Source organism: Mustela nivalis, assembly GCF_964662115.1.
Source record: "Mustela nivalis genome assembly, chromosome: 11".
Lineage (NCBI taxonomy): Eukaryota > Metazoa > Chordata > Mammalia > Carnivora > Mustelidae > Mustela > Mustela nivalis.
In genome coordinates this window covers 110,479,316-110,503,979 of record NC_139030.1, presented here as the reverse complement: position 1 = coordinate 110,503,979, position 24,664 = coordinate 110,479,316, and the positions used below count along the sequence as shown (strand labels likewise).

At 46.5% G+C, this 24,664-nt stretch overlaps 1 protein-coding gene and 1 long non-coding RNA gene across 7 annotated transcripts in view; both read right to left on the bottom strand.

Moving 5' to 3' along the window:
- STAT1 (signal transducer and activator of transcription 1) overlaps nt 1-17,545 on the bottom strand; it is a 45,690-nt gene extending 28,145 nt beyond the window's left edge. For 2 of the 6 annotated variants that reach the window (XR_014300532.1, XR_014300533.1), the window contains exons 1-9: nt 17,340-17,538; nt 16,920-17,058; nt 13,833-13,961; nt 10,404-10,548; nt 9,056-9,154; nt 3,444-3,533; nt 2,698-2,776; nt 1,693-1,784; nt 1,129-1,280 (exon numbers count right to left, since the gene is read on the bottom strand). Coding sequence is in view for 2 of the 6 variants with exons in the window: in XM_082690493.1 (XP_082546619.1) it covers nt 1,129-1,280; nt 1,693-1,784; nt 2,698-2,776; nt 3,444-3,533; nt 9,056-9,154; nt 10,404-10,548; nt 13,833-13,960 (785 nt within the window). In the remaining 4 variants the exon portion in view is untranslated. Of the gene's footprint in view, nt 1-1,128; nt 1,281-1,692; nt 1,785-2,697; nt 2,777-3,443; nt 3,534-9,055; nt 9,155-10,403; nt 10,549-13,832; nt 13,962-16,919; nt 17,059-17,339 lie in introns of all 6 variants that reach the window. The other 4 variants (XM_082690493.1, XR_014300534.1, XR_014300535.1 and 1 more) reach the window with 4 other exon arrangements.
- Nucleotides 17,546-21,550: 4,005 nt separating this feature from the next.
- Nucleotides 21,551-24,218, bottom strand: LOC309844172. Its single transcript, XR_014300531.1, has 2 exons — nt 22,641-24,218; nt 21,551-21,865 (listed from the first exon to the last, which is right to left on the bottom strand). It is a non-coding gene; the product is annotated as an uncharacterized lncRNA (long non-coding RNA).
- Nucleotides 24,219-24,664: the final 446 nt, after the last annotated feature.

Here is a 24,664-nt window from a genome sequence, read left to right as displayed (position 1 = left end):
TTGAAAAAAAAAAAAAAAAAAGCCATTCAGAGAACCTGCTGAGATCTGTGGTCTTTGGGCGCTCGGGAACTGTTGCAGGCCGCCCTCCCCTCACCCCCACTCTGACTCACCACTGCCACCCGCTCTGGTCTGTCGGCCCTTCCCTGGACGACACGAGCATGCTCACGGTCACCTGGCTGGCCTTTCTGTCTCTATATCCTCCAGACTGCGGCCAGAGTAACCCAAGTCAAACAAACAAAAAACCTGAGAAGTGACCCTGCACTTGAACCAAAAGCCCCGCCAGGCCCATCAGCGGGCACTGGATGAAGTCCTGTTCCTAGCGCAGCGTGAGAACCGCCTCAGCAGCCTCCTGCTTCCTGCCACCTCCACCTTCCTCCGCCAGCGCCGCACCCCGTCCTCCAGCCCTCCAGTATGCGGTACCGCAGGCCCCTCTCACGCCCAGCCTCTCCTCTCCTCTCCTCTGCCTCTGTCCCTGCTGGCTTCCTCGCCGGTCTCCAGGAAGGACTCCCCTTCACTCTCAAGTCAGTGCAAGAGCCCTTCTCGGAAACTCTGCTGGTGACCGCTTGCCTCGTCCTCCCCGGAACCCTGGGCAGCCCTTCATTAGAGCAGCGGCGGCCTCTTACTGCACAGGGTGAGGGATGGACCTTCCACCTCCACACGGAGACTCCTCCCTGGTAGGACCAAGTGTCACTCATCGTGTGTTCCCAGGTCCTAGCCTGACACACAGCATTTAATAAGGTTTTAGTAAATATTTGACTGAGTGAATGGTCCAAACGATACTTCATGGAAGCCTGGAAAACGTCTCATGCTATTTTTTTTTTTTTAATTAAACATTAGGGCTCAAGCAGTTAGCTGTGTGATGTGAGGACTATGCCACCAGTGTTTTGGCACAAATGACGTATCCCATGGGACAGGCATAGTAGGGAGAGGACTGCTCCAGACCAAGCAGAACTTGGCTGAACTCGGCCACAGGCATGAAAAATGTGCACTTTTCAAGTGTTACCAGGGCCAGGAGCAGCTCGGCTATATCAAAGTCTCAACAGAAGTCTCAACGGGGTCCTTTCATCTAACAAGTGGAATGTACACTTTATGGGCTCATGGGGTCAGCGGTCAGATTTGGAGTCTTACCAGTTCTGCAGCTGATCAAGACAAGCGTTGGGGGGCCCCCCGATGCAGGCACTCTGCTGTCTCTGCTTCCATTCCACCAGCTCATCATTGATGAGGGCTTTCTGGGTAAGTTCCGTGACATTCAACAACTCTATTATTTTGAGAACTACTTCCTAAAGGGAGAGGAAGAGACAAAGTGAAGTCGATTCATCTTTAATCACTGAATTTAAAAATATTTTTAAAAAGCAAAGCAAGGGGCGCCTGGGTGGCTCATTGCATTAAGCCTCTGCCTTCGGCTCAGGTCATGATCTCAGGGTCCTGGGATCAGGCCCGCATCAGGCTCTCTGCTCAGCAGGAAGCCTGCTTCCCCATCTCTCTTTCTGCCTGCCTGCTTGTAATATTTCTCTCTCTCTGTCAAACAAATAAATAAAAAATCTTAAAAAAAAAAAAAGGAAAGCAAATATTTCAACTGGGGCTCTAAGCCAAGTGGTTATAAAAATAATATTTCCTCTATTCTAAACTTCATGTCCAGTACTTATAGTCTGTGACAAAAGCAACACATTATTCTGGAAAGTGAATCACTACCTTTCTCTTATTGTCGAGCATTAAATACATCTTCTGGATTAACAACTGTTCTTGTTTCTGATCATTCTTTGCCACGCCATTGGTTTCATGCTCTGTGAAGTGAGAGAGATGGCAGGTAAGTATAAATGTAAAAAAACCAAAACCAACTAAATCCAAGACTCACATTCACTTAGAAGAAACAGAATCCAAATGTTATCTGTTGACAGATCCAAGTTTGATCTTTAATTTTCACTGAACAAAACTAAAAAAATGTCATCAGTTTAAAAAAATTGGGCAGGCTAAAACAAAGTTCTTGTTCTCAATGACCCATGTAAACTGGAAACAGTACCATCCAGCTCTTAAATCGTTGTCAGAATATTATCTAAATGAATATAACCAACAAAATCCAAAATCCGAGATACAAAGTGTATGTGCAGCTTTGAAAGAGAAGTACACAATTAGGAAGAAGTAGCTGAGGTTCCTTTCTCTCATACTATTACCTAAATTGTCCTAATAATGTCCCCAGATCAACCCCGGTATCTTCCAAGTGATCGCGAGGGTTACAGCCAGTGTATGGAGCTGCATCATTTAAAAGAGCTTCAAGCTGGGAAACTGCACACACCTGTCTGGCTACATCAATCAGGGGGCTAGTTACAGTAAGTACAGTGAGTGACACAGAGCCTTGTTGACAGCCAGTGATACTGTCCTGCCATCGCTGCCCCCAAACATGTGGCAGTGTCTGACCTGTCACCACTGGGGATTAAGGAATAGATCTACTGCCATCTGGTGGCTAAAAGTCAGGGCTGCTGCTATGTACCCTATGAGGCACAGAACAGACAGCCCCTTGCGAAGGGAACCTGCTCAGAAGGTCGACAGTACAGAGGTTAACGCCTCATCAAGAAGCTGAGACCAGCAGTTCAGAGCCATAAAGCACTTGGCAAACAGGAAGACATACTTGCCTTCTTCATCTCGTGTCAACAGAGGAAAGGACAGCCAATGGGCACTGCTTTAGACGTTAAGTCTTACCTCTGTTCTGCAAGGTTTTGCACTTGAAGTCATACTCGTCTTGTAAATCTTCTAAGGTCTTTATTTCATGCTCTATACACTACAATAAAGACATAAACAGGTTTTCCCACCAACCTGCTTCCAAAGACTTTGGGAAATAAATTATCATTTCTGTAGGACCCAGAAACCCTGGCAACCATCCTGCACCCTCAAACATGGATTCCATTTGCAAAATTCTAGTCACATACATAATAATCTCTATTTCCTTAATAAGAATATAATAATTTTTTTAAGAGGAAGACATATGGTTATTTTCAGACTGGCTTCCCTTGATTTCTACTTTAATGCTTCCCTTCCCAGGCTCAGAATAAAACAGGTCCTTGAGAAAGAAGGAGCCATGTTTGTCCTGGGGCTCTCCATAACCCCAGGAACACGCCAACTGGAGAAACGCAGCCATCAAAGGCTATTTCGAGCAGCAACATCTAGTTTATTGGGAGATGGGGCAAAGTCAACAGTTACTGCACAATCTTGCAAGGAAGAAAGAAAGCAGCTCAGTGTCTGAAGCTGTAACAGGGGCCATAAAAGTCTATTTGCTGGTTGGCTTAACTATTTTGTTTGCATATGGTTTGGAACTTCAGCAAAACTTCTCTTCTCAACTACTTAAAAGACTGAAATCAGTTAACCACGTTTACACTCAAGTAATTGAAACCTTTTTCGTCTTACAAAAAGTTAGAGGCTAAACATATATATATTGACTCAGTACGCACCATAACCTTATCCTTCACATTTCTGACTTTGCTGTCCAGCTCCTTCTGTTTGTCTAACATCACGGTGCTCTGGATACTCCCCGACTGCGCCTGCAATGGGAGGGGCGTGGTTACCAATGAGTTCCTCTGCCACAGTCACCTGCTGGTTACTCTCCGAAGTCGAGTCCACACCTTGTGCACCACCTACCCCCCAGACCTTCCGAAACTTCCTACAAGCTTCCCACATCAGCGCTGACGAGAAACAGCTAGTTCTCAAGGCCCTGGAAAATGCTGGCGAAATGTTAAAAAGGCTACAGAAAGACTCAGCTCAGTTCATGTCTACTATATACAGAGTATTTCTGGAATTTTCCATTATTTCATACAGTTGCATGGTACCACACAGGAAGTTCACATCAGGGTTTCTCAAATTTTATAGACAAGATTATTCCCATGAACCCTGTAATTATTTGTCATAAAGCCTCACGATTCCTTGTGGCCCCCAGACCAGCAGCACCTTACTGCCTGGGAGCTAGTGGGAAATACAGACTCTCAGTGCCTCACTGATTACTGAATCAGAAGCCCCATTTTGACAAGATCCCTGGTGACCCAGAGGCCTGTCGAAACTGGACAGCACTGCCATTCCGGACTTCAGTGACTGTGTGCTACTCGGAAGTCATGACTGTCAATCGAGACACACAGAGGATCCAGTCCTCGCCCTTCAGAGCACTCAAGACGTAGCAGCACCTCTGTGTTCCCTGTTTAAGGTGTTCCCTGGTTTATTCACACAGCAAGACTTACTCACTATTAAGTCAAGGTCAGACAATGTCCTAGACCCCCGTGGTAGAGCGGTAAACATGAGACTGTTCTCATACAGATTAGATTCTAAAAAGAGGCTATTTTTGTTTAGAGTTAAAGCCCCTCCCATGACAAAAACTGTGCCCATCGACCTTCCTTACTGAGGCCTACACAGCGCACATTCTATGTGAGCATTTTTACCCCTTCAAACTTAACAGGATTTTCTTCTTTTATATCTGGATTTTCCCTACTAGAAAGCCTTTCTGTATTGACAGATTAGAAATAAGTTCTCCCATTTTTAACCTAGCACTTAAATGGTTTCTTTTTTTTCTACCTTTAGATCTCTAATCCATTTGAAGTTTATCCTTATGTTTACTGTGAAAAAGTGTGGAGACAATTTTAACTTTTTTCCCAATTGGCTGTCCACGTGTCTTAACAACATTTAGTGAAAAGTTCCTATTTTCCCCAGAGCTCTGAATTGCCATTTTTATCACACAAAGTTCCTTTCATACCTGGTTTTAAGTTCTAGACTTTCTCTGATTTTCCATGGGTTTTTCTCTTCCTGAACCTGAACAGTGTTTAACCTTGGAGGGCTTGGTGTGTACCTAATAGAGCGGGGCCCGTCTTCTTGCCATGTTTCTCTGCAGGTTTCTTGCTATTCTCTCAGAGTTATTTTCCTGACGACTTTCACAGCTTCAGAAAGAAACTTGTTACTTCTATTGGGATCACATTAAAATTATGAATAACTCAGGGACAGCCAATAACTCCATGACATTCCTTTTGATTCTTATGCCTCTCATGGTGTTCTCTTGTCTAACTGTATTGGCAAATACCACCAACGTTATTTAAGTATCAGTGGAAATAATGGACATCCTTGCCACAGTTCTGATGTGTTCCAAACTACATAAGACACTGTCTACAGCACTGAGAGATATGTATTTTAATATGCTAAAGAGGTACCCATCAGTTTGTATATTATTTAGTGTCTTTTATCAGGGATGGGTGTTGGATTTTGTCAACTCTTTTCAGCAACTATAGAGATAAGCATATGCTTTTTCTTCCTTGTATCTACTTACATAATGAATTACATTAATGCATTTCCTTGCCACACCCTACTCTATTATTATAATCTGGAATAAATTCTACTTGGTCGTGATATATTGTTTTCTTAAAGTATTACTGAATTCTGATCACTAAAATATTTTGTTTAGAACTTTACATTGATATTCAGAAGTGAAATTGGTCTATAATATTCTTTTTTGTTCTATCTTTATTATGTTTAGGTGATCAAAGTGATTCTTTGTTTACAGAAAACTCTGGAAGTTTTCCTTCTTTTATATACTCTGGAATTGCAGAAGTTCAAAGTGTCTGAATTATATCTGTATTAAGTGTGCATTAAAAATCACTACACTGACTGGTACCCCTAGGTGCCCCACGTGTCACTAAGGAATGAACAGGGCTGCTCGGGCCTTTCAGAAGGAGCTGTTGCTTTGAGCAGCTCCATATGGCCTCCTGCCTCTGCTGCACATCAAATGCTCAAGTTGGGTATGGAAGTGCTGAATCCCTATATTCTACACCTGAAACTATTGTTACACTGCACATGAACTAGAATTAAATGCAAACTTTACACAAACCGTTGAAGTTGGAAGGGACTCGTCTACTCTTCTTTTCTCATTTCACACCTACACCACATACAGACCCTGTCTGGAGGGTTTTCATTAGAACTGAGCTCCACACGCACCCCAGACCAAGGAAGTCTGCTCAGGGAGGCTTTCTCTTCAATGGAACAAGTGGCTGTCCAAATAAGAGGACACATGACAGGCACTGGATGGGCACCAGAGGTCCCAGTCAGAATGCCCTCCTCTCCCATCTCATAAGTCCGAACCCCCAAGACAGATGAAGCAACTTCTCTAATGAATGGGTTTTAGAGTCACACAATTCTAGGTTTAAATTCCAAACTCATTAGCTCGTGGCCTTGAGCAAAGTACCTGACCCCTCAACCTTAGTTTTTTCATCTGTAAAACCGGGATAAGAATACTTAATTTCAGTGACAGTTTGAAAATGTTTATTCAAATTAAATGATGTTTATAAAATATTTAGCACAGGTCCTGAGAAAAGCATTCAGTATATGGTAATTCTATTATTTTTGTTTAAAGATTGTATTTATTTGTCAGAGAGTGAGAGAGCATAAGCAGGGGGAACGGCAGGCAGAGGGAGAAGCAGGTTCCCAACTGAGCAGGGAGCCCAATGCGGGACTCGATCCCAGCACCCTGGAATCAGGACTTGAGCTGAAGGCAGATGCTTAACAGACTGAGCCAGTCCCTGATAACTCTAACAAAGGGAAACCCGAGAGCCACTTGGTGTCTTTCCTTCCAGTCTGAAAGAACCGATCACCAAACCCTGTGGTGAACCCTATGGACCTACATTTTATCCACACATAAGGAGTTTTTTCGCCACACACATGCATGCACACACTCACACATGTACACATGTGGGCACACAACACGAGAAAGAAAAAGCTTAGTGTGCAATAATGGCAGCAAACAAAACATTCATAGTTTACTAAGAAGTATCTACATATAATATTCTTTTTTAAAATATTCTCTTACAGATACTTTCTAAAAGTTCTTTTATTAAAACAAAAAATATACAGAAACAAAATTTTCCTATCCCAACATTTCTATAAAATTTCATAGAATTTGAACACTATAAACAGACTCTCAAATTTGCATGTTTTTAACTTGTTGAATTTCTTGAATCCCTATGTACCTATCAGTCTGCACAGCTGTCAGTCAAGTCATGGACACTCTTGTTTCATCTAGATTCTCCAAATGCCCCCAGCGCCAAAATGGGGTTACTCGGAACCCAATACAGGCATCACACATCATAAGTCAGTATGCATAAAAGATACATTATTAAAACGTAGTTACTTCAACAAGGGGGAGAAATGGCAAAGAAATGTTTCTCAATTTCCCAGCCCATAGTAGATTGGGTAACTTGAGGGCCATTTCCCTTTCCCTGATGGCCTCAGACATCCAGATCCTTCCCTCAAACCCTAAGAAGGTCTTGCTTCTTTCATTCTCAGCTGGGCAGTCAACTAAACCTCCTGAAAGGTGCTCACCAGTAGCTCAGCGGTCTCCTGAGAGGCTTAAGATGGTCCTCTCCCCAGATCACCAACATTTCTAAAGGGGAGAAAACCACTGGCAAGCCTTCAAAACCCAAAGCATACCCAGGAGAGGATGCTGATCTGGGAGAGAAGACCCCTACTCTGGGCCTTGGGGCCAAATGTGAGGCGAGAAATGCTTGGGTGCCAAGGTGGAAAGTTGGTTCTTCTACCCATCTCTGCTCTTGGCGGCCCTCTCAAGTAGGACATATAGGAGTGGCCAGACCATTGCCTGGTGTTATTAAGATGAAAATCCCACACAGTCCCAACATCCTGCTGAAAACCTCACAGCTGTGGGACGCATGCTGAAGACAAGCATACCACCTGCAGAGGAGCCCAGGCGGCCGACACTGAGAGGCACTTATGTTCATGAGGCCAGGGGCCAGATGCGCTAGCTCAAATTGAGAACAAATAACACATCTCTTGAAATGCTCAGTGCAGCAGCTTCCAGTGGGCCCCGAACTAAATGCTCAGGGAAGCAGAGGATTCACAAAACCTGGATCAAATGCCCAGAAAGCACATGGAGAATGGCATTCGCCCTCTTACTTACATCCTACTACTCTGGCATTATCCCCCTCATAGCGGAGGGTCTTAGCCAGAACAACCCAAACGGTGGTTTTACAACTTTGTTTCGTTGCCTTCTGGTTATTTCTGGCCCCTCAGCCGTCAAGAAGGGGATGAACAGATGCCACAGCGATTTTAAAAATCTGAGCCCTGACCGCCAAGGTGGTTTGTATTAATATTAGTAAAACTCTGATCACAAATCTCGGTGCCAAAACAAATCTGACTCATTCTGTTTGGATGTCTTGTACATTTAAGAGGTAACTCAGGGTGCCTGGGTGGCTCAGTAGATTAAAGCCTCTGCCTTCGGCTCAGGTCATGATCTCAGGGTCCTGGGATCGAGCCCCACATCGGGCTCTCTGCTCAGCAGGGAGCCTGCTTCCTCCTCTCTCTCCGCCTGCCTCTCTGCCTACTTGTGATCTCTGCCTGTCAAATAAATAAAATCTTTAAAAAAAAAAAAAAAAGAGAGTTAACTCGATCCTATTCAAAACAAAGGTCTTAATTTTCCCATCAACTTGTTCTTCTGCTCTAAAACATACTATGTCCTACAAAAGCCATCCCCCATCTTTCTTTCCTCCCCAGCACGATGAACAATAGCTCCAAGTGATTCAAGTTGCAAACCATCAAGTCATCTTCCGCTTTGCACTTTCCCTCACTCCCATGTCTGATCCTTCAATATAAGCCCAATCGGTACCATGTCCCAAATATAATCTGCCACTTTTTACCTCTACCAGCTGCACCTTTCTTGAGTCCACTCTGTCTGCGGCTTCCTTCCCTGCCCAACCCTCACCCTGATCTAAAGACATAACCCCACCCCCCAGATACTTCGTTACTGTATCTCAGTATCCTCCTTTGGTATCTGCATAGGAATTGTCACTATCTGAAAATATTTTGTTTATGTATTATCTCTCTCCCTCACCAGAATGATTTCCAACAGATCACAGTCCTTTCTTAAAGCCCAGGTCTATGCAATCTCTGTATCTGATCTTTCCCATTTCCTGGGGCTATAAGATCAGAGGACTTTTCCCTACAAGGTGTTCATTATATTTGTTGGGTAAATGAATGCATTTTTATTTTACTACAATCTTCAGTGTTCCGTTAGAAAAAAAAGTACCTGATTGAATCTCTGAGCATTTTCCAGGATCCTCCTTTCTTCCTTCAGACAGTTACAGATGATCATAGACATCTGTACTGGGTCTTCCTGAAAATTATCCTAGATATGGGTTAGAATAAAAACAAATTTTAGAATGTTTAAGCCACTGTATACTATTATAAATTGAATTTGTTCCTATCTACCGAAAAGCCTCCTCTAGTATTTATTAAATTCTATGTAAGCTATTTTTAGTAAAAATAAAATACCCTTAATAAATTATAACAAAACCTTTCCAGTAAATACACATACCTAAAATATTTCTTGATTAAAAAACCCAAATATCTTCATACGCAGTTCTGCTAATAGTTTTTACTTTTATTTCTTTGTTTTTGAGGCCATTTATGTTCCGTTAGGGTTCTGACACAATGCAAATGATTATTTCTCAATTAAGTTTTCAGTTGGTCTCTGCTTTGAATTTACCAAAGATATTCTTTTCAGTTTTTCTATTTCCTTGTCAAAGCAGGTTGCAAAATGCTGGCAATGTGGCTCTTTATAACAGGTGTGCTCAAGCAAAGTCTGTAGGAGAGCAAATTTCTGTAAATCTCACCTAATTTCCCTGTCGCTGGTATTATAAAAGCATAGCTACATTCACAAGGGAAGGAAAAGCTTCTAACTATCTAAGTTGAAGTTTGGTTATGTTGAAATAAGAAAATGATCGCTCTCACCTTCACTGAGACAGAAAAGTTCTGTTGTGACAAAGTAAATAGAGTAGCCAGTCTTAAGGGATGCTGGGAGCCTTTTGAAAAACTCCTAAAACCCTGTAGCCCATTGTCTCCGGCCTGGGACTCCCCCTGACTTTCTCTTCCATGGGAGGGCAATTCTTCCAAAAGCAAGGAAAAGTGGGGCCTTGTTCCAATTCACTAAGTCTGTCAGAGCTCTGGGTCATCAAATCTTTCCGGACTAATTCTTCATCTGGACACCAAGGGCTGAGACGGGCCTACTACTACAGCTCCTTTGAGCTTCTGCATGGTAGGACTGCTCACGGCCTTTAAAATGTAACCCTGTCCCTGGTTTCAATTTCAACAACTTGTAGTAAAAGAAGGTGACAGCATCACATTTGTCTCAGAATTACTGACACCTAACAGGTAATAACACTTAAACCTGGAAATTCCTTACAAAATGAACCGACATTTTACTTTGCTCATGCTATAAAATATTAGCAATACAAAGAGAGTTTATTTGTCATTTCTGAAACTTTTAAAAATACCAGTGAATGCATACTCAAGAGTATTTGCTCAATGAAAAAAAAAAAAAAACTCTTACATAGACTTGGGAACATTTTAACTATAAGGCAAAAACCAGGTCATACCTGAAGATTACGCTTGCTTTTCCTTATGTTATGCTGCAACAAAAAATTATTCTCCAAAGAAAAGCGACTATACTGATCATCCAGCTGGGACAGGAGGTCATGAAAACGGATGGTGGCAAATGAAACGTCATTAGCAGCATGCTCCCTGGGAGATTGAAAATTTACACATTTCATTTCAGGTACTACTTTCAACAGACAAAATAAACATCACTTTGCTAATGAAAATTATTTAAGAAACCAAATCGTAAGTATTCTCCTAGGTTATTTTTCCTTCTTTTAAGACTGACATTGCTTTTAACAGCAGCTTGTACAATATTTCCATTACACACAATTAGCATGAAAAATTCCAGAACTCACATCATGCATGAAAACTCTTAATGGTAATTATCGCTGGAGAGGGAAAAAAAACCAACAGGAGCCGTTACTTTGTGTGCCATTTAAAATTTTTGCAATCAGCATATAGTAAATTTTAAAATAGAATACATATCAAGTTCTTAGAGCTAACCTCCTAATTTTATTACCTTCTTCCTATTTCTTTTTTTTTTTAAGGATTTCTTTTTTTATATATAATTTTTTATTTTTTATAAACATATATTTTTATCCCCAGGGGTACAGGTCTGTGAATCACCAGGTTTACACACTTCACAGCACTCACCAAAGCACATACCCTCCCCAATGTCCATAATCCCACCCCCCTTCTCCCAACAACCCTCCCCCCAGCAACCCTCAGTTTGTTTTGTGAGATTAAGAGTCACTTATGGTTTGTCTCCCTCCCAATCCCATCTTGTTTCATTTATTCTTCTCCTACCCACTTAAGCCCCCATGTTGCATCACCACTTCCTCATATCAGGGAGATCATATGATAGTTGTCTTTCTCTGCTTGACTTATTTCGCTAAGCATGATACGCTCTAGTTCCATCCATGTTGTCGCAAATGGCAAGATTTCATTTCTTTTGACGGCTGCATAGTATTCCATTGTGTATATATACCACCTCTTCTTGATCCATTCATCTCTTGATGGACATCTAGGTTCTTTCCATAGTTTGGCTATTGTGGACATTGCTGCTATAAACATTCGGGTGCACGTGCCCCTTTGGATCACTACGTTTGTATCTTTAGGGTAAATACCCAATAGTGCAATTGCTGGGTCATAGGGCAGTTCTATTTTCAACATTTTGAGGAACGTCCATGCTGTTTTCCAGAGTGGCTGCACCAGCTTGCATTCCCACCAACAGTGTAGGAGGGTTCCCCTTTCTCCGCATCCTCGCCAGCATCTGTCATTTCCTGACTTGTTGATTTTAGCCATTCTGACTGGTGTGAGGTGATATCTCATTGTGGTTTTGATTTGTATTTCCCTGATGCCGAGTGATATGGAGCACTTTTTCATGTGTCTGTTGGCCATCTGGATGTCTTCTTTGCAGAAATGTCTGTTCATGTCCTCTGCCCATTTCTTGATTGGATTATTTGTTCTTTGGGTGTTGAGTTTGCTAAGTTCTTTATAGATTCTGGACACTAGTCCTTTATCTGATATGTTGTTTGCAAATATCTTCTCCCATTCTGTCAGTTGTCTCTTGATTTTGTTAACTGTTTCCTTTGCTGTGCAAAAGCTTTTGATCTTGATGAAATCCCAATAGTTCATTTTTGCCCTTGCTTCCCTTGCCTTTGGCGTTGTTCCTAGGAAGAAGTTGCTGCGGCTGAGGTAGAAGAGGTTGCTGCCTGTGTTCTCCTCAAGGATTTTGATGGATTCCTTTCGCACATTGAGGTCCTTCATCCATTTTGAGTCTATTTTCGTGTGTGGTGTAAGGAAATGGTCCAATTTCATTTTTCTGCATGTGGCTGTCCAATTTTCCCAGCACCATTTATTGAAGAGGCTGTCTTTTTTCCATTGGACATTCTTTCCTGCTTTGTCGAAGATTAGTGGACTGTAGAGTTGAGGGTCTATTTCTGGGCTCTCTATTCTGTTCCATTGATCTATGTGTCTGTTTTTGTGCCAGTACCATGCTGTCTTGATGATGACAGCTTTGTAATAGAGCTTGAAGTCTGGAATTGTGATGCCACCAACTTTGGCTTTCTTTTTCAATATCCCTTTGGCTATTCGAGGTCTTTTCTGGTTCCATATAAATTTTAGAATTATTTGTTCCATTTCTTTGAAAAAGATGGATGGTACTTTGATAGGAATTGCATTAAATGTGTAGATTGCTTTAGGTAGCATAGACATTTTCACAATATTTATTCTTCCAATCCAGGAGCATGGAACATTTTTCCATTTCTTTGTGTCTTCCTCAATTTCTTTCATGAGTACTTTATAGTTTTCTGAGTATAGATTCTGTGCCTCTTTGGTTAGGTTTATTCCTAGGTATCTTATGGTTTTGGGTGCAATTGTAAATGGGATGGACTCCTTAATTTCTCTTTCTTCTGTCTTGCTGTTGCTGTAGAGAAATGCAACTGATTTCTGTGCATTGATTTTATATCCTGACACTTTACTGAATTCCTGTATAAGTTCTAGCAGTTTTGGAGTGGAGTCTTTTGGGTTTTCCACATATAGTATCATATCATCTGCGAAGAGTGATAATTTGACTTCTTCTTTGCCGATTTGGGTGCCTTTAATTTCCTTTTGTTGTCTTATTGCTGAGGCTAGGACCTCTAGTACTATGTTGAATAGCAGTGGTGATAATGGACATCCCTGCCGTGTTCCTGACCTTAGCGGAAAAGCTTTCAGTTTTTCTCCATTGAGAATGATATTTGCGGTGGGTTTTTCATAGATGGCTTTGATGATATTGAGGTATGTGCCCTCTATCCCTACACTTTGAAGAGTTTTGATCAGAAAGGGATGCTGTACTTTGTCAAATGCTTTTTCAGCATCTATTGAGAGTATCATATGGTTCTTGTTCTTTCTTTTATTGATGTGTTGTATCACATTGACTGATTTGCGGATGTTGAACCAACCTTGCAGCCCTGGAATAAATCCCACTTGGTCGTGGTGAATAATCCTTTTAATGTACTGTTGAATCCTATTGGCTAGTATTTTGTTGAGTATTTTCACATCTGTGTTCATCAAGGACATTGGTCTATAGCTCTCTTTTTATGCCTTCTTCCTATTTCTAATCAATGTTTTACCATAATTAGGCTATCATTGTTTCTTTTAACTTACTTCTTTCTCTAACCCAGATCCTAACGGACATAATTGGTGCCAACATTATCTAACTTGTTCAAAGCATTTAGGAGTGCACGTCATAATTCAATGGACAAACTACATACAAGCTCTTAATGACTAACACAGTTTTGTAGAGATGCCATTTTTTCAAACCAACATATTGTTCTGCAACAGATAGTCCAAATGGCTACAATGAAATTCATCTCTTATCCAGTGCAGCTCCAAGCCACTTAATCACTTTAAAAACAGAAAATCTTCAAGTGAGCATCCCTTACCAGTCTTGTTTTTCTAGCCACTGTGCCAGGTACTGTCTGATTTCCATGGGAAAACTGTCATCATAGAGCTGGTGAACCTGCTCCAGGAATTTGGAGTCAAGCTGCTGCAGCTCGTACCACTGCGACATCCTACCAGGAAACAGAGCACAAGACCTAGGTCAGGAATGGAAGAGCACAGTTCCAAAGAAGGCATTATCTAGCACCATGCTTCTTTTAAGTATCTTACTTAATCCAAAACATAACTTGTCTCTGAAATACATTATTTAAATGGTATTTACATTCTGAGGTCTGGTTTTTTTTTTTTTTAATTAAAGTTTGGGGTTTGTTTGTTTTTTTTCCTTCTCCAGAAAACACACCTTCAGGCCTTTTGCTCAAATGCCAACATACCAGGGAAGACTTTCCGGCCCCTTACTTAAGTTGACATCACATCTCACCTCATAAAACACTATCCCTCTGCCCTGATGTGTTTTTCTCCATAGCATTTACCACCAGCTAACCCACCATGTATTTTTTTTTTTTATTCTAAGGAATAAAGGGAATGAATGAAGGGAAGAATTTGAAGGGTAAGCGGACTATTCAACACCCTATCTCCAGAACAGTGCCGGGCTCATGATATGACTTTGAAATGAATCTGTACTTTTATCGAATAAAAAATGAAAAACATTATTTCGTTAGATTTGCTTCCAGATAAATCCTAAGAACCCTCCAAAAGTTGCTCTCTTAGAAATACAGTACATTTGGGGCACCTGGGTGGCTCAGTCAGTTGGGCATCTGACTATTGATTTTGGCTCAGGTCATGATCTCAGGGTCCTGAGGTCAAGCCCCACACTGGACTCTGAGCTCAGTATGGAGTCCGTCTGAGATTCTCTCCCTCTCCTGCTGACCCTCCCCCTGCTCTCATGGGCCTGCTCTAAAATAAATAATTAAATCTTAAAAAAAAAAGAAAGACAGTACACCTGTAATTTAACTCAAAGAATTTTAAACCAATATTTTATACTTTGTGATTCATATGCTAACATGAATTATTTTTGTCCTATACCTTTTAAAACAGATTTTCTTCTTGGTCTACTTAGAACAATAAAAGTAGTACAAACACTCTTAAATCTCAGTAATAATTTAAAGATGGAAACAACACTGTTAAGTATAATTTCAAAAACTAGAATACTACTGTCTCTTTGGATAACCGTCAGTCATTTTTTGCAAAGCAGTTCTAAGGAAATGAAAACAAAACCCTGATTTAAGGAAGTCCTACCGTCTATGCAGAAAACGGAGAGCCTCCCATTACCACAGTGTAAGTTGGGATTTACACCAGCGCACAGCTGGCTCATGCAGCGTGGGTACACATGGCTCGCATCCTACCAGGCCTCTGCGGAAGGGGTCTGCATTTTCAAGCAGGGCATGGAAAAGCCATGCATGCTTGCTATCAAGCACACTTGTGGAGGCATGAAGTCATGCCTACTCCACGACTTTCCTTCCAAAGAAAAGCAAGGATATGGTGGGACAATAAAGCTAGTTACCATCACAAATGCCAGTGGAAATGACACAAACCCACTCCTTGGCATACATGCTATAGGAAATTGAATTTTTTCAAATCAAATTTGAATTTGATTTTGCACTTCAAATTTCACCCCATGGGTGACTCCAAACCTGTGGCTCTTTCCCCACCCTGGCAGGTGTGTAATAAAGATGTGCCTACAGCAAATCGGCTGGCCACGGGGTCAGCCAGAGGGGACATGACACCTCTTACTAGATGCAGGACCTCAGGCAACTCACGTCCCCATCAACAGTGCGGTTGTTAAGACTGGAGGAGCTTGGGGCGCCTGGGTGGCTCAGTGGGTTAAAGCCTTGGCTTTCAGCTCAGGTCATGATCCCGGGGTCCTGGGATTGAGCTCCCCATCGGGCTTTCTGCTCCGCAGGGAGCCTGCTTCCTCCTCTCTCTGCCTGCCTCTCTGCCTACTTGTGATCTTTGTCTGCCAAATAAATAAATAAAATCTTTAAAAAAAAAAAAAAAAAGACTGGAGGAGCTAGTAGAGCACGGAGCAGGCGATTAATCAATGCATGCTAACAGATCCAGAATCAGTGTCATCTCATTAAACCTGTAGCCAACTCAAGGAGGGACATGATCATCCCCAATCACCTGGCTCAAATTCTAGTGTTACGCAGACTCCTCCCTCCAGTCCCAAGACCTCCTGCCTCTCAGCTTCCAACACTATTTCCCAGTGTAGCCTCCTGCTGTACACAGGTGGACCACATCACTGTCTTGCTCAAAACTGCTACAGTTTGCCCATTCCTAGGCTGATTTGCACCCTGACCCTATATGCATCCATTAGCAAAGCAAACCCGTTACCTAATTATCTAGTGTTTTGGTTATGCCCAACATTTCCGCTCTGCTCCAGCTGTCACTGGCTCTTAAAAAACAGCCTCTCCAGGAATTTTCGCCTAAGTCCTACCATGATTCAAAGGTAGACACAAAAACCCCTTCTTCCATAAAGCGGTCTCGGACTTTTCCAGAGGCAGTTAAGCTTTCTTTGACTTTGCCGCACGCATTCTGCACCCTCGGTTACTGTGTCAGCTCCACATGAAGCTCTAGGCTTCCTCCCCCGCGTCATGGAAGTTTCAGAGGTGCCGGGGCTACCTTTTTTTTTTTTTTTTAAACAAACAACAACAACAAAGAAACCCACCAACAGTGTCCTGCCCATCGTAGGTACTCAAGTTTACTGCATTGAAATCTCGTCTATTTCGTACTGAATTAGAAAATAAGGGGCAAATCCTGTGATGCTCCTCCGAGTCTGGGTTCTGCATCCTCCTGAGGCAGCGGCTGTCCCGGCTCAAGCCTTCCTGCCGTCACGTGAGAACCACCTCTCGAGCCTCCACACACAACACCCAAAGCTCAGTCGCTCGCACCGCACCCAGAGGCCCCCCCAGACTCTTCAGGATCCGCCACCAGTTTTCAAAGACTAACAGCACTTGGGGGGTCGCAGGAACTTTCCAGGAAGACATGGAGCTCCTTCATCTCTAAACACAGACGCAGGACTAAGAGTCCCAAACGAGGCGCTCCTCCGTTCGTTCTCCCGAACCGTTACTGACCTGTCGCCTCGCGTCCCGCCGCGGGGCTGAGGACCCAAGCCGAGCGGCCGCCGCGCACGCGAGGGGCGGGGGGCGCATGCACAGGCGCGAGCGTCCGGCCGGGGCGGCTGTCGGCGACGCCGCACGCAAACGGTCACTTCTGTGGAGAGAAGAAGAGGCGCCCGTGGGGGAGTGGCGGGGCGGAGGGCGAGCGGGGTCAGGGCACCGCGGCGGTCTTACGGAGGAAATCTACTTCACAAGACTTGTCCTGCTAGGGCACGACTTGGCTCCTCACCCAGAAGGACCCCGGGGTGCCGGGGACGCGTGCTTCCCCGGCGGCCGCGCCTGCAGAGCGGCCTTCGCCGGGCGTCCGGCGGCCAGAGCGGGACCGCGCGGTCCTGGGACGCCCCACCCCGGCGCCCGGAAACCCAGGCCACTCACTCTGCGCGCCGGGTCGGGCAGCGGAGGGCGGAGGCGCCGCGGGGCTGCCTGTCTCGGGTCGCCGCACCCGCTTCACCTCTGCAGGGTCTGGGGTCGGACCGGCGTCGTTCCGGGAGCGCGGGGCCCGCGGCCGACTCTGAAGAAAACCGAAAGTAGCGGCTGGGAGAAAAGACGGAGCCCGGCGCCCCGCCTCCTCGCGCCTCCGCCAATCAGCGGGCGGTTGCCGCGCGCGGCCAATCGGACGCGGCTGTTCCGCGGGGCCGCTGCCTCCCCGCCGCGGCCGCGCGGACCCGCCGAGGCCTCGCTGGGCCGCAAGCAGGGCCCCCGCCGGGCGTCGCGAGGCTGACCCGGCGTCGCAACTTGGCGAGCGGGCGGTTACCGCCAGACACCGCGGACGGCACCTCAGAGGATGTCTGTGTTCGCAGACGCCCGGGCTGGGAGACCCTGGCGTCCAACCGCTGTCTGTGAACCCAGGGCCGGGACCGCTGGGAGCTGGGAGCGAGTCGGGCGGCTCCCCTGCTGGCTGCTTCTCGGGGCCGGTTCTGCCCTCGCCCGACCCCTCGGACGCGCTTGGCACAGCCGACCCATCAGTTCTCAGTACCCACTCCTGCTTGTGTCCTCCCGCCCCCGCGGCACCTTTCTCCGTCTCCGCTCCTCCGTGGCCGAGCTGTCCACCTGAGCGGTTGTCCGGGTCCGAAGCCGCTCGGGTTGGCGGACAGGCTCACGCGCGCGTGTGGCGGCCGCACGCACAGCTGCCGGCGAGCGCCGAGGGCTGCCGTGGGTCCCGTCTGCACCCGTCTGTCTGTCCGCGCCGTCCGTCTGTCCGCACCGTCCGTCTGTCCGCACCCGTCCGTCTGTCCGCGCTGTCCGTCTGTCCGCACCCGTCCGTCTGTCCGCACCGTCCGTCTGTCCGCACCGTCCGTCGGTCCGCGCCGTCCGTCTGTCCGCGCCGTCCGTCTGTCCGCACCGTCCGTCTGTCCGCGCCGTCCGTCTGTCCGCACCGTCCGTCTGTCCGCACCGTCCGTCTGTCCGCACCGTCCGTCGGCCCGCGCCGTCCGTCTGTCCGCGCCGTCCGTCTGTCCGCGCCGTCCGTCGGTCCGCGCCGTCCGTCTGTCCGCACCGTCCGTCTGTCCGCACCGTCCGTCGGTCCGCGCCGTCCGTCGGTCCGCGCCGTCCGTCTGTCCGCGCCGTCCGTCGGTCCGCGCCGTCCGTCGGTCCGCGCCGTCCGTCTGTCCGCGCCGTCCGTCGGTCCGCGCCGTCCGTCTGTCCGCACCCGTCCGTCTGTCCGCACCGTCCGTCTGTCCGCACCGTCCGTCTGTCCGCACCGTCCATCTGTCCGTCTGTCCGCACCGTCCGTCTGTCCGCGCCGTCCGTCTGTCCGCACCGTCCGTCTGTCCGCACCATCCGTCTGTCCGCACCTGCGCGTCCTGTCCCACCTCCTGCACACTCCGCGCCCTCGCGCACAGCCCTCCCTTGTTCCACGAGGCTCTCCGGTCGGGTCTGCAAACTAGTTATATTCAGAACCAACTCTTCATCTTTCTCCTCCAACCTGCCCTTCCTTTGCTGGAGCCGCCATGTGGCCGCCAGGAGGCCTCCCTGACGTCGTCTTCTCCCTCAACTCCCACGCCTGGTGCTCACGCCTCGTTGACTCTTCTTGCCCAAATGTTCCTCCAGTCTCACCAGCTTCCCTCTGTCTCATACCACCCCCACTTTTCTCCCATTTGGATAATTGCAGTAGAGTCCCAAGTGGCCGCCTCACTTAAGCTCTTCGTTGCCCACCCCCTTTTAAGTTTGTTTTTTTAAGTAATCTCTACACCCAACATGGGGCTTGAACTCAGGTCCCGAGATCAAGACTCGCTTGCCCTACCAGCCGAGGCAGCCAGGTCCCCTGCCTTTAATTCCCTTTTAATCCATTCTCCATGCAGCAGTTTGAGTGATTTTTTTTTTTTTTAATTTCAAAGCAGATCATGTGTTGGCCAACTTGAAAAATCCCATGATGACTTTTCTTACAGAATTCAAATTTCTAAATATAGCTTACAAAGCCTTGGTTCCCTATCTCTTTCTCTAATCCTATCTTGTGCCACTCTTTCCTTTCTGTACTTCAGCATTCTTAGTTTTTGAATATGTCCAGCTCTTTCCCCAAACTCAGGACTTCTCACCAGCAGTTCTCCATTTGGAAAGCCCCCTGGAGCAACATCGGCTTTCCCCCAACCTCTTTTCTGGCTAACTCATCTTTTATGTCTTAGCTAGAAACTCAGCTTAAATGGCACTCCCCCAGGTAGGCATCCCACAGGCCAGCAGCCTAGATTCGATCTTTTTTTTTTTTTAAGATTTTATTATTTATTTGACAGAGACAGACAGACAGCAAGAGAGGGAACACAAGCAGGAGAGAGGGAGAGAAAGAAGCAGGCTTCCCCTTGGGTGGGAGCCCAGTACAGGCTCCATCCCAGGAACCTGGAGTCATAACCTAGCTGACTGCAGACTGACTGATCCACCCAGGTGCTCCTAGATCTGATCTTACTGGGAAGTACACCCATCAGATAAGCCGACTCTTCAAGTAGATGGAACTTGAATCAAGCCTTGAAGACTAAGGCAAACTTGGGTAGGAAAAGTAATTATTTTCCCACAGATATGCTTAAATGTGTTTCTATTGTAGTTCTTCTCTTCCCACAGCTATACATTCCTTCCGGTCACATCCTCACCCTTACAAAGGCAGTACTGATCTGTGATAGCAATGACCCTTGGTACCAAAGTAGCTGCCTTCTGTAAGAAAAGATGCCAGGCCACCCTAAAATGCCCCCCCCCCTACTCACCTGCATTAAGGGCCCAGACAACGTTTGAGAAAATCTGACTCTTAAGAAGAGTCAGAACTTGTTATCAAGTTCTATGGATGCCTCCTTCCCTCTGTCTTTACCCTCCTCTGTGGTACCGTCATTGACCATACTCTCCCGTAGCTCGCATCACTTCAGAACTGGAACACTAGAGACCAGGGAGACGACCTTCTTCCATCCCTTTCCTCTCCACTGTATTTGCCAAATTAATTTCTCTAAAACCTTAACCTCGGTGATACACTCAGTACCTGCTCAAGAGCCTTGACAACTCTCATTGCATTTATGGTAAAAACAAACTGTGAGTCTGGGTCCTCCACAGAATGTCCTTACCCTTCTCTCCAACCTTGTCTCCCACTGTCCCGTTACCTGACGAAACTCTATCCTCAAAATAGAGTTGCCTCCATCCCCAAGCTTTTCATTTCCCTGTTTCTGTCCCTTTGCTCATACCATTGGCAAGTATTGCACATACTAAATGTCATGTCCTGCCCCTTACTCACTTCACCTATCAAATTTGACTCAATTTTGTTAAAACTAAGCCCAATCCTATATTCTCCTTGTGGAACCACCTCACCCCGTGATCATTAATCTTGTCTCTGAAATAATATGACACACGAGTGTTTCATTTTTCTCAACAATCACCACACACACCCTATATTATGGTTTTGAAAGTGTCCGAGCCTTATTTCCTCCAAGAGCCCATGTTCCAGGGGGGGCAAGCTTATGTATTTTGTAAGTGTGGCTAACATACTGACCATTGAAAAAGCAACTCAATAAAAAACCAAACCGAACAGAAACACGAGAGATCCAGAAGTGAAAAACCCAAATGTGTGAAATGTGTGATGACCCCCTTAGAACGGCCTATTTAGGAAACTGTATCTCTATACCAACTGTGTCAACATTGCAAAAGACACAAATCTGGAAAAAATTGCTAATATCATGTTTGATAGATTGTGTTATTTTTCTTTTTTTCTTCTTTCCCTTCCCACTCCTTGCCTCCATTCACTCTGGCCACGACATGGAATATAAGCAGATGGGAGGTACTCAGGTCTAACCAACCTGGGACTGCGAATGTTCCATGTGATCCACTTGTCCCTATGCTCCTTCTCTGCACTGGGAGAGGGCAGGCTCAAGCAGCTGTGGCTCCCCCAGCCTGAGTCCTAGAAGCAGAGATGTGAGGAGCCCCCCTGCACCTACCCCCCAGGACAGAACTGCGGCCTACCCAAACACCATGAGTAAGAGGTGTTTGTGGTCAGTGCTGTAAGGCCCTGAGATCACCCCCCGGCCGGCTGAAATAGCCCCCTAATTCACAGACGGAATCAAAAGTCTAAGTTATCTTCGGTAGAATGTTGTGCGGACACCAACTGGATAATACTTAAGAGAGTAAATGCAAAGACCTGTATTTGGGTTAAAAAAAAAAAAAAAAAAAGGCAACAAAGGACAGGTACTTTCTGGTGCCAGGCTTGGGAGTACTTTTCAACACTGTACCGGGTAAGTCACTAGCGCTCAATCGGAAATGGCAGGTAAGAACACCCCTCGTCCGGTATTTATTTAAAAGAGAGTCAGGGTGGTGAGGAGGCTAGAAACCACATTTTATGATGAGACGTTGAAAGCGCTGGAGTAACTCATCAGTTCCATGATGTTACAGTTCTAGCAATCTTTCCATTCCTGGTTCTCTGCATTTTCGATATTCATATGCTAGAATATGAAAGTTATGCTTTCAAAGACTAGTTATTGGGAAATATCCACGTATAAAATTAAATTAAATGCAGGAAAACAAACAATATCCTATTACTGTGAGGATATATAGAAATGTAGATCATGGAACAGTCAGAAATGGAAAGGGGAGAGACAGGGAAAATATTAGAAAATGTTAAGTTTCTGGGCGGTGGGTTACTATAGAATTTTCTTCCCGTTTGCACAAGTGCTTGCACGGAGCACATTTCAATTCACGGTCCACACCGTCGTGAGCACCTGCGGAGTCCTGCGCCCCAGGCGGCGGCCCCCCGGGAGGCGCAGATTGTCTGCGGCTGGAAACGCCTCCGAGGCCGCCGGCCGGCGCGCGGCGGGAGGGGCGCCGCTGCTCGGAAGAGCCGCCCCACGTGCTTTCGGGGAAACGGCCCTGGAGCGAGAAGGAGCAGGATTGGGAGGAAACCGAAAAGCGAAAGTGAACAGAGTCGGGGCGCAGTGCGCAGGCGCGGGCCCGGGGATTTTCCCACCGAAGGGCCGCGGGTCGGCGTCCCCCCCGCGCCGAGCCTGCGGGGGTGCGGTGGGGGTCGGGGGCGGGACGCGACCGCCAGCCCCGGACGGGCGGCACCTGCCTGCGCCCTCCAGCGGGCTGAGTCTGAGCGGGGAGGCCCGACGGGGCGGAAGGCGGGGGCCGGGGCGGGGCGGCACCCGTGATCTTGGGAAGGAGCGAGGGATGTGCTGTAGCCCCGGAAGGCGCTGGAGACCGTAGCCGTCGCGCTTTCACCTTTTTGTTCTTCCTGGGCCCGGAGGGCGCCCTTTCCCTGCGTCCGGTCCTCTCCGCCGTCGGTGGGCGGGCTCACTCGTGCGAGCCCCGCGTCCTTCGGGCTCGGACACCCCCCCCCCCCAGCTGCGGCGGAGGGGGAGGTCGGGGCTGGCTGCTGCCCCCGGAGTCCTTTCGCTCTATCTGTCAAGGGGCTTTTCCCCTCCTGGAGCCTTCTTGCCCCCTGCCTTCCCCCTCGCGGTGATTGTACCGAGGAAGTGGGGGGTATAATGGGGGAGTGGTTTGGTCACCGCACGGTGACCAGAATTTTGACGGACCCGGGGAAATAGTCTGGGTCCTGTCAGCCGTCTGTGCCGCGCACTGCACGACTGGGGGAGGCACGGACGGGGCCGGCTCGGCTCCGTCACTAGCGAAGGACACCAGCGACTTGGGGTGACCGAGTCCCAAGCTCGGACTCCAGTGTGCGAAGGGCCTTGCCGCAGCCCTCGGCGTCATGCGAGAGTGAGCTCCAGTCCCGGGGCTGCTCCAAAGCCCCAGCAAGTGCTCCTCACCTAATTCCCACAACGCAAAGGGATGTTTATTTTCCCGTTTGAAGGACAGGACAGGCTATATATTTGCAGGGCCCAGTGCAAAATGAAAATACGGAGTCCTTTATTCCGAACTTACAAGAATTTCTAGAAGGCAATGTAGGGCATTACACCAACATGGAGTCCTTGTGAATGCTGGCCCTGTGCAACTGCTCAGGTTGCACACTAACAAAGTAGTGTGAAATTGAAGGAAAGGAGAGTAGTCCCATAGAAACCTTGCTACATACTTACTAAAACAAACAAAAACTTAGGTAATGAAGGAACAAAAATAACACCACTTTTTTTCTATAGCACTTGCAATAAAATTCAGAGCCTTCAGCTTTCCCTATAGAGCCCTATATGATCTGGTCTTGTCCCTGTCTCCTACCCCTGTTGTCTCAGTCACTCCATGCCTCACCACGTTCCCCTCTCTGTGGCCTCAAGCACTCAAGATTTTATCAGCGGGAGTCTCATGTGTGTACTGTTCTTTAAGGATGCTGTGTTCCTGGCTCTGTCTGTGGACCTGCTCCTTCTCATTCTTTAGGTCTCAGATCAAGTATCTCCCCAGGGAGACCTTCACAGACCACTCTTTTCAACTACTCTATATAGTCTTCATAGTACTTATTAAATTTGTCATTTATTATTTGTCTGTTTTCATCTCTTCTCATAACAGGAGGGACTTTTTGCTGTGACAGCCTGCTTCATCCCAAGTTTCATGAAAGGATTAAGCCAGTGCCCTGAAGCATCTGTGTGGTCTCTCCTCTATCCCTAGAATGGCACTAGGTACCATCCTTGGGACAACTGAGAAAGTAGTCTAGCAAATCACTGAGTGTGTCTTATGGTTCAGCTGGGAAACCTGAGTTAAGAAAAGTAATCAGTCCCTGGGGCGCCTGGGTGGGTCAGTGGGTGAAAGCCTCTGCCTTCGGCTCAGGTCATGATCTCAGGGTCCTGGGATGGAGCCCCGCATCAGGCTCTCTGCTCAGCGGGGAGCCTGCTTCTCTTCCTCTCTCTCTGCCTGCTTCTCTAACTACTTGTGATTGCTCTCTGTCAAATGAATAAATAAAGGAAAAAAGAAAGAAAGAAAGAAAAGTAATCAGTTCCTGATACATAATTGTGGTATTTTTTTTACGAGTGCATCACACCATTGACCAATACTGGAATCAGGAATCACAGGTGAATTCAACCATCCAGACCTCAACACTGGCTCTAGACCTGTCGAGCTAGAATTGAGGGGCGGAGAATAACAAGCATGTGTATTCTGAAAAACTCCCCTAAGGATGTGAATGAGAGCATCACTCCTCCACACCCTTCCTGATTGCACTCCCATCCCCCCCTCCCTGCCCTGTCCAGACAGCCTCCAGGCTTCCTCGCATTGGCCGAGCTCTGTGAGACATCTGAGGGAATGACTTTGGAGTCTAATGTAAGAGAGAGTTGTGTTAGGCTTTCACCCAGGGGAGGAGT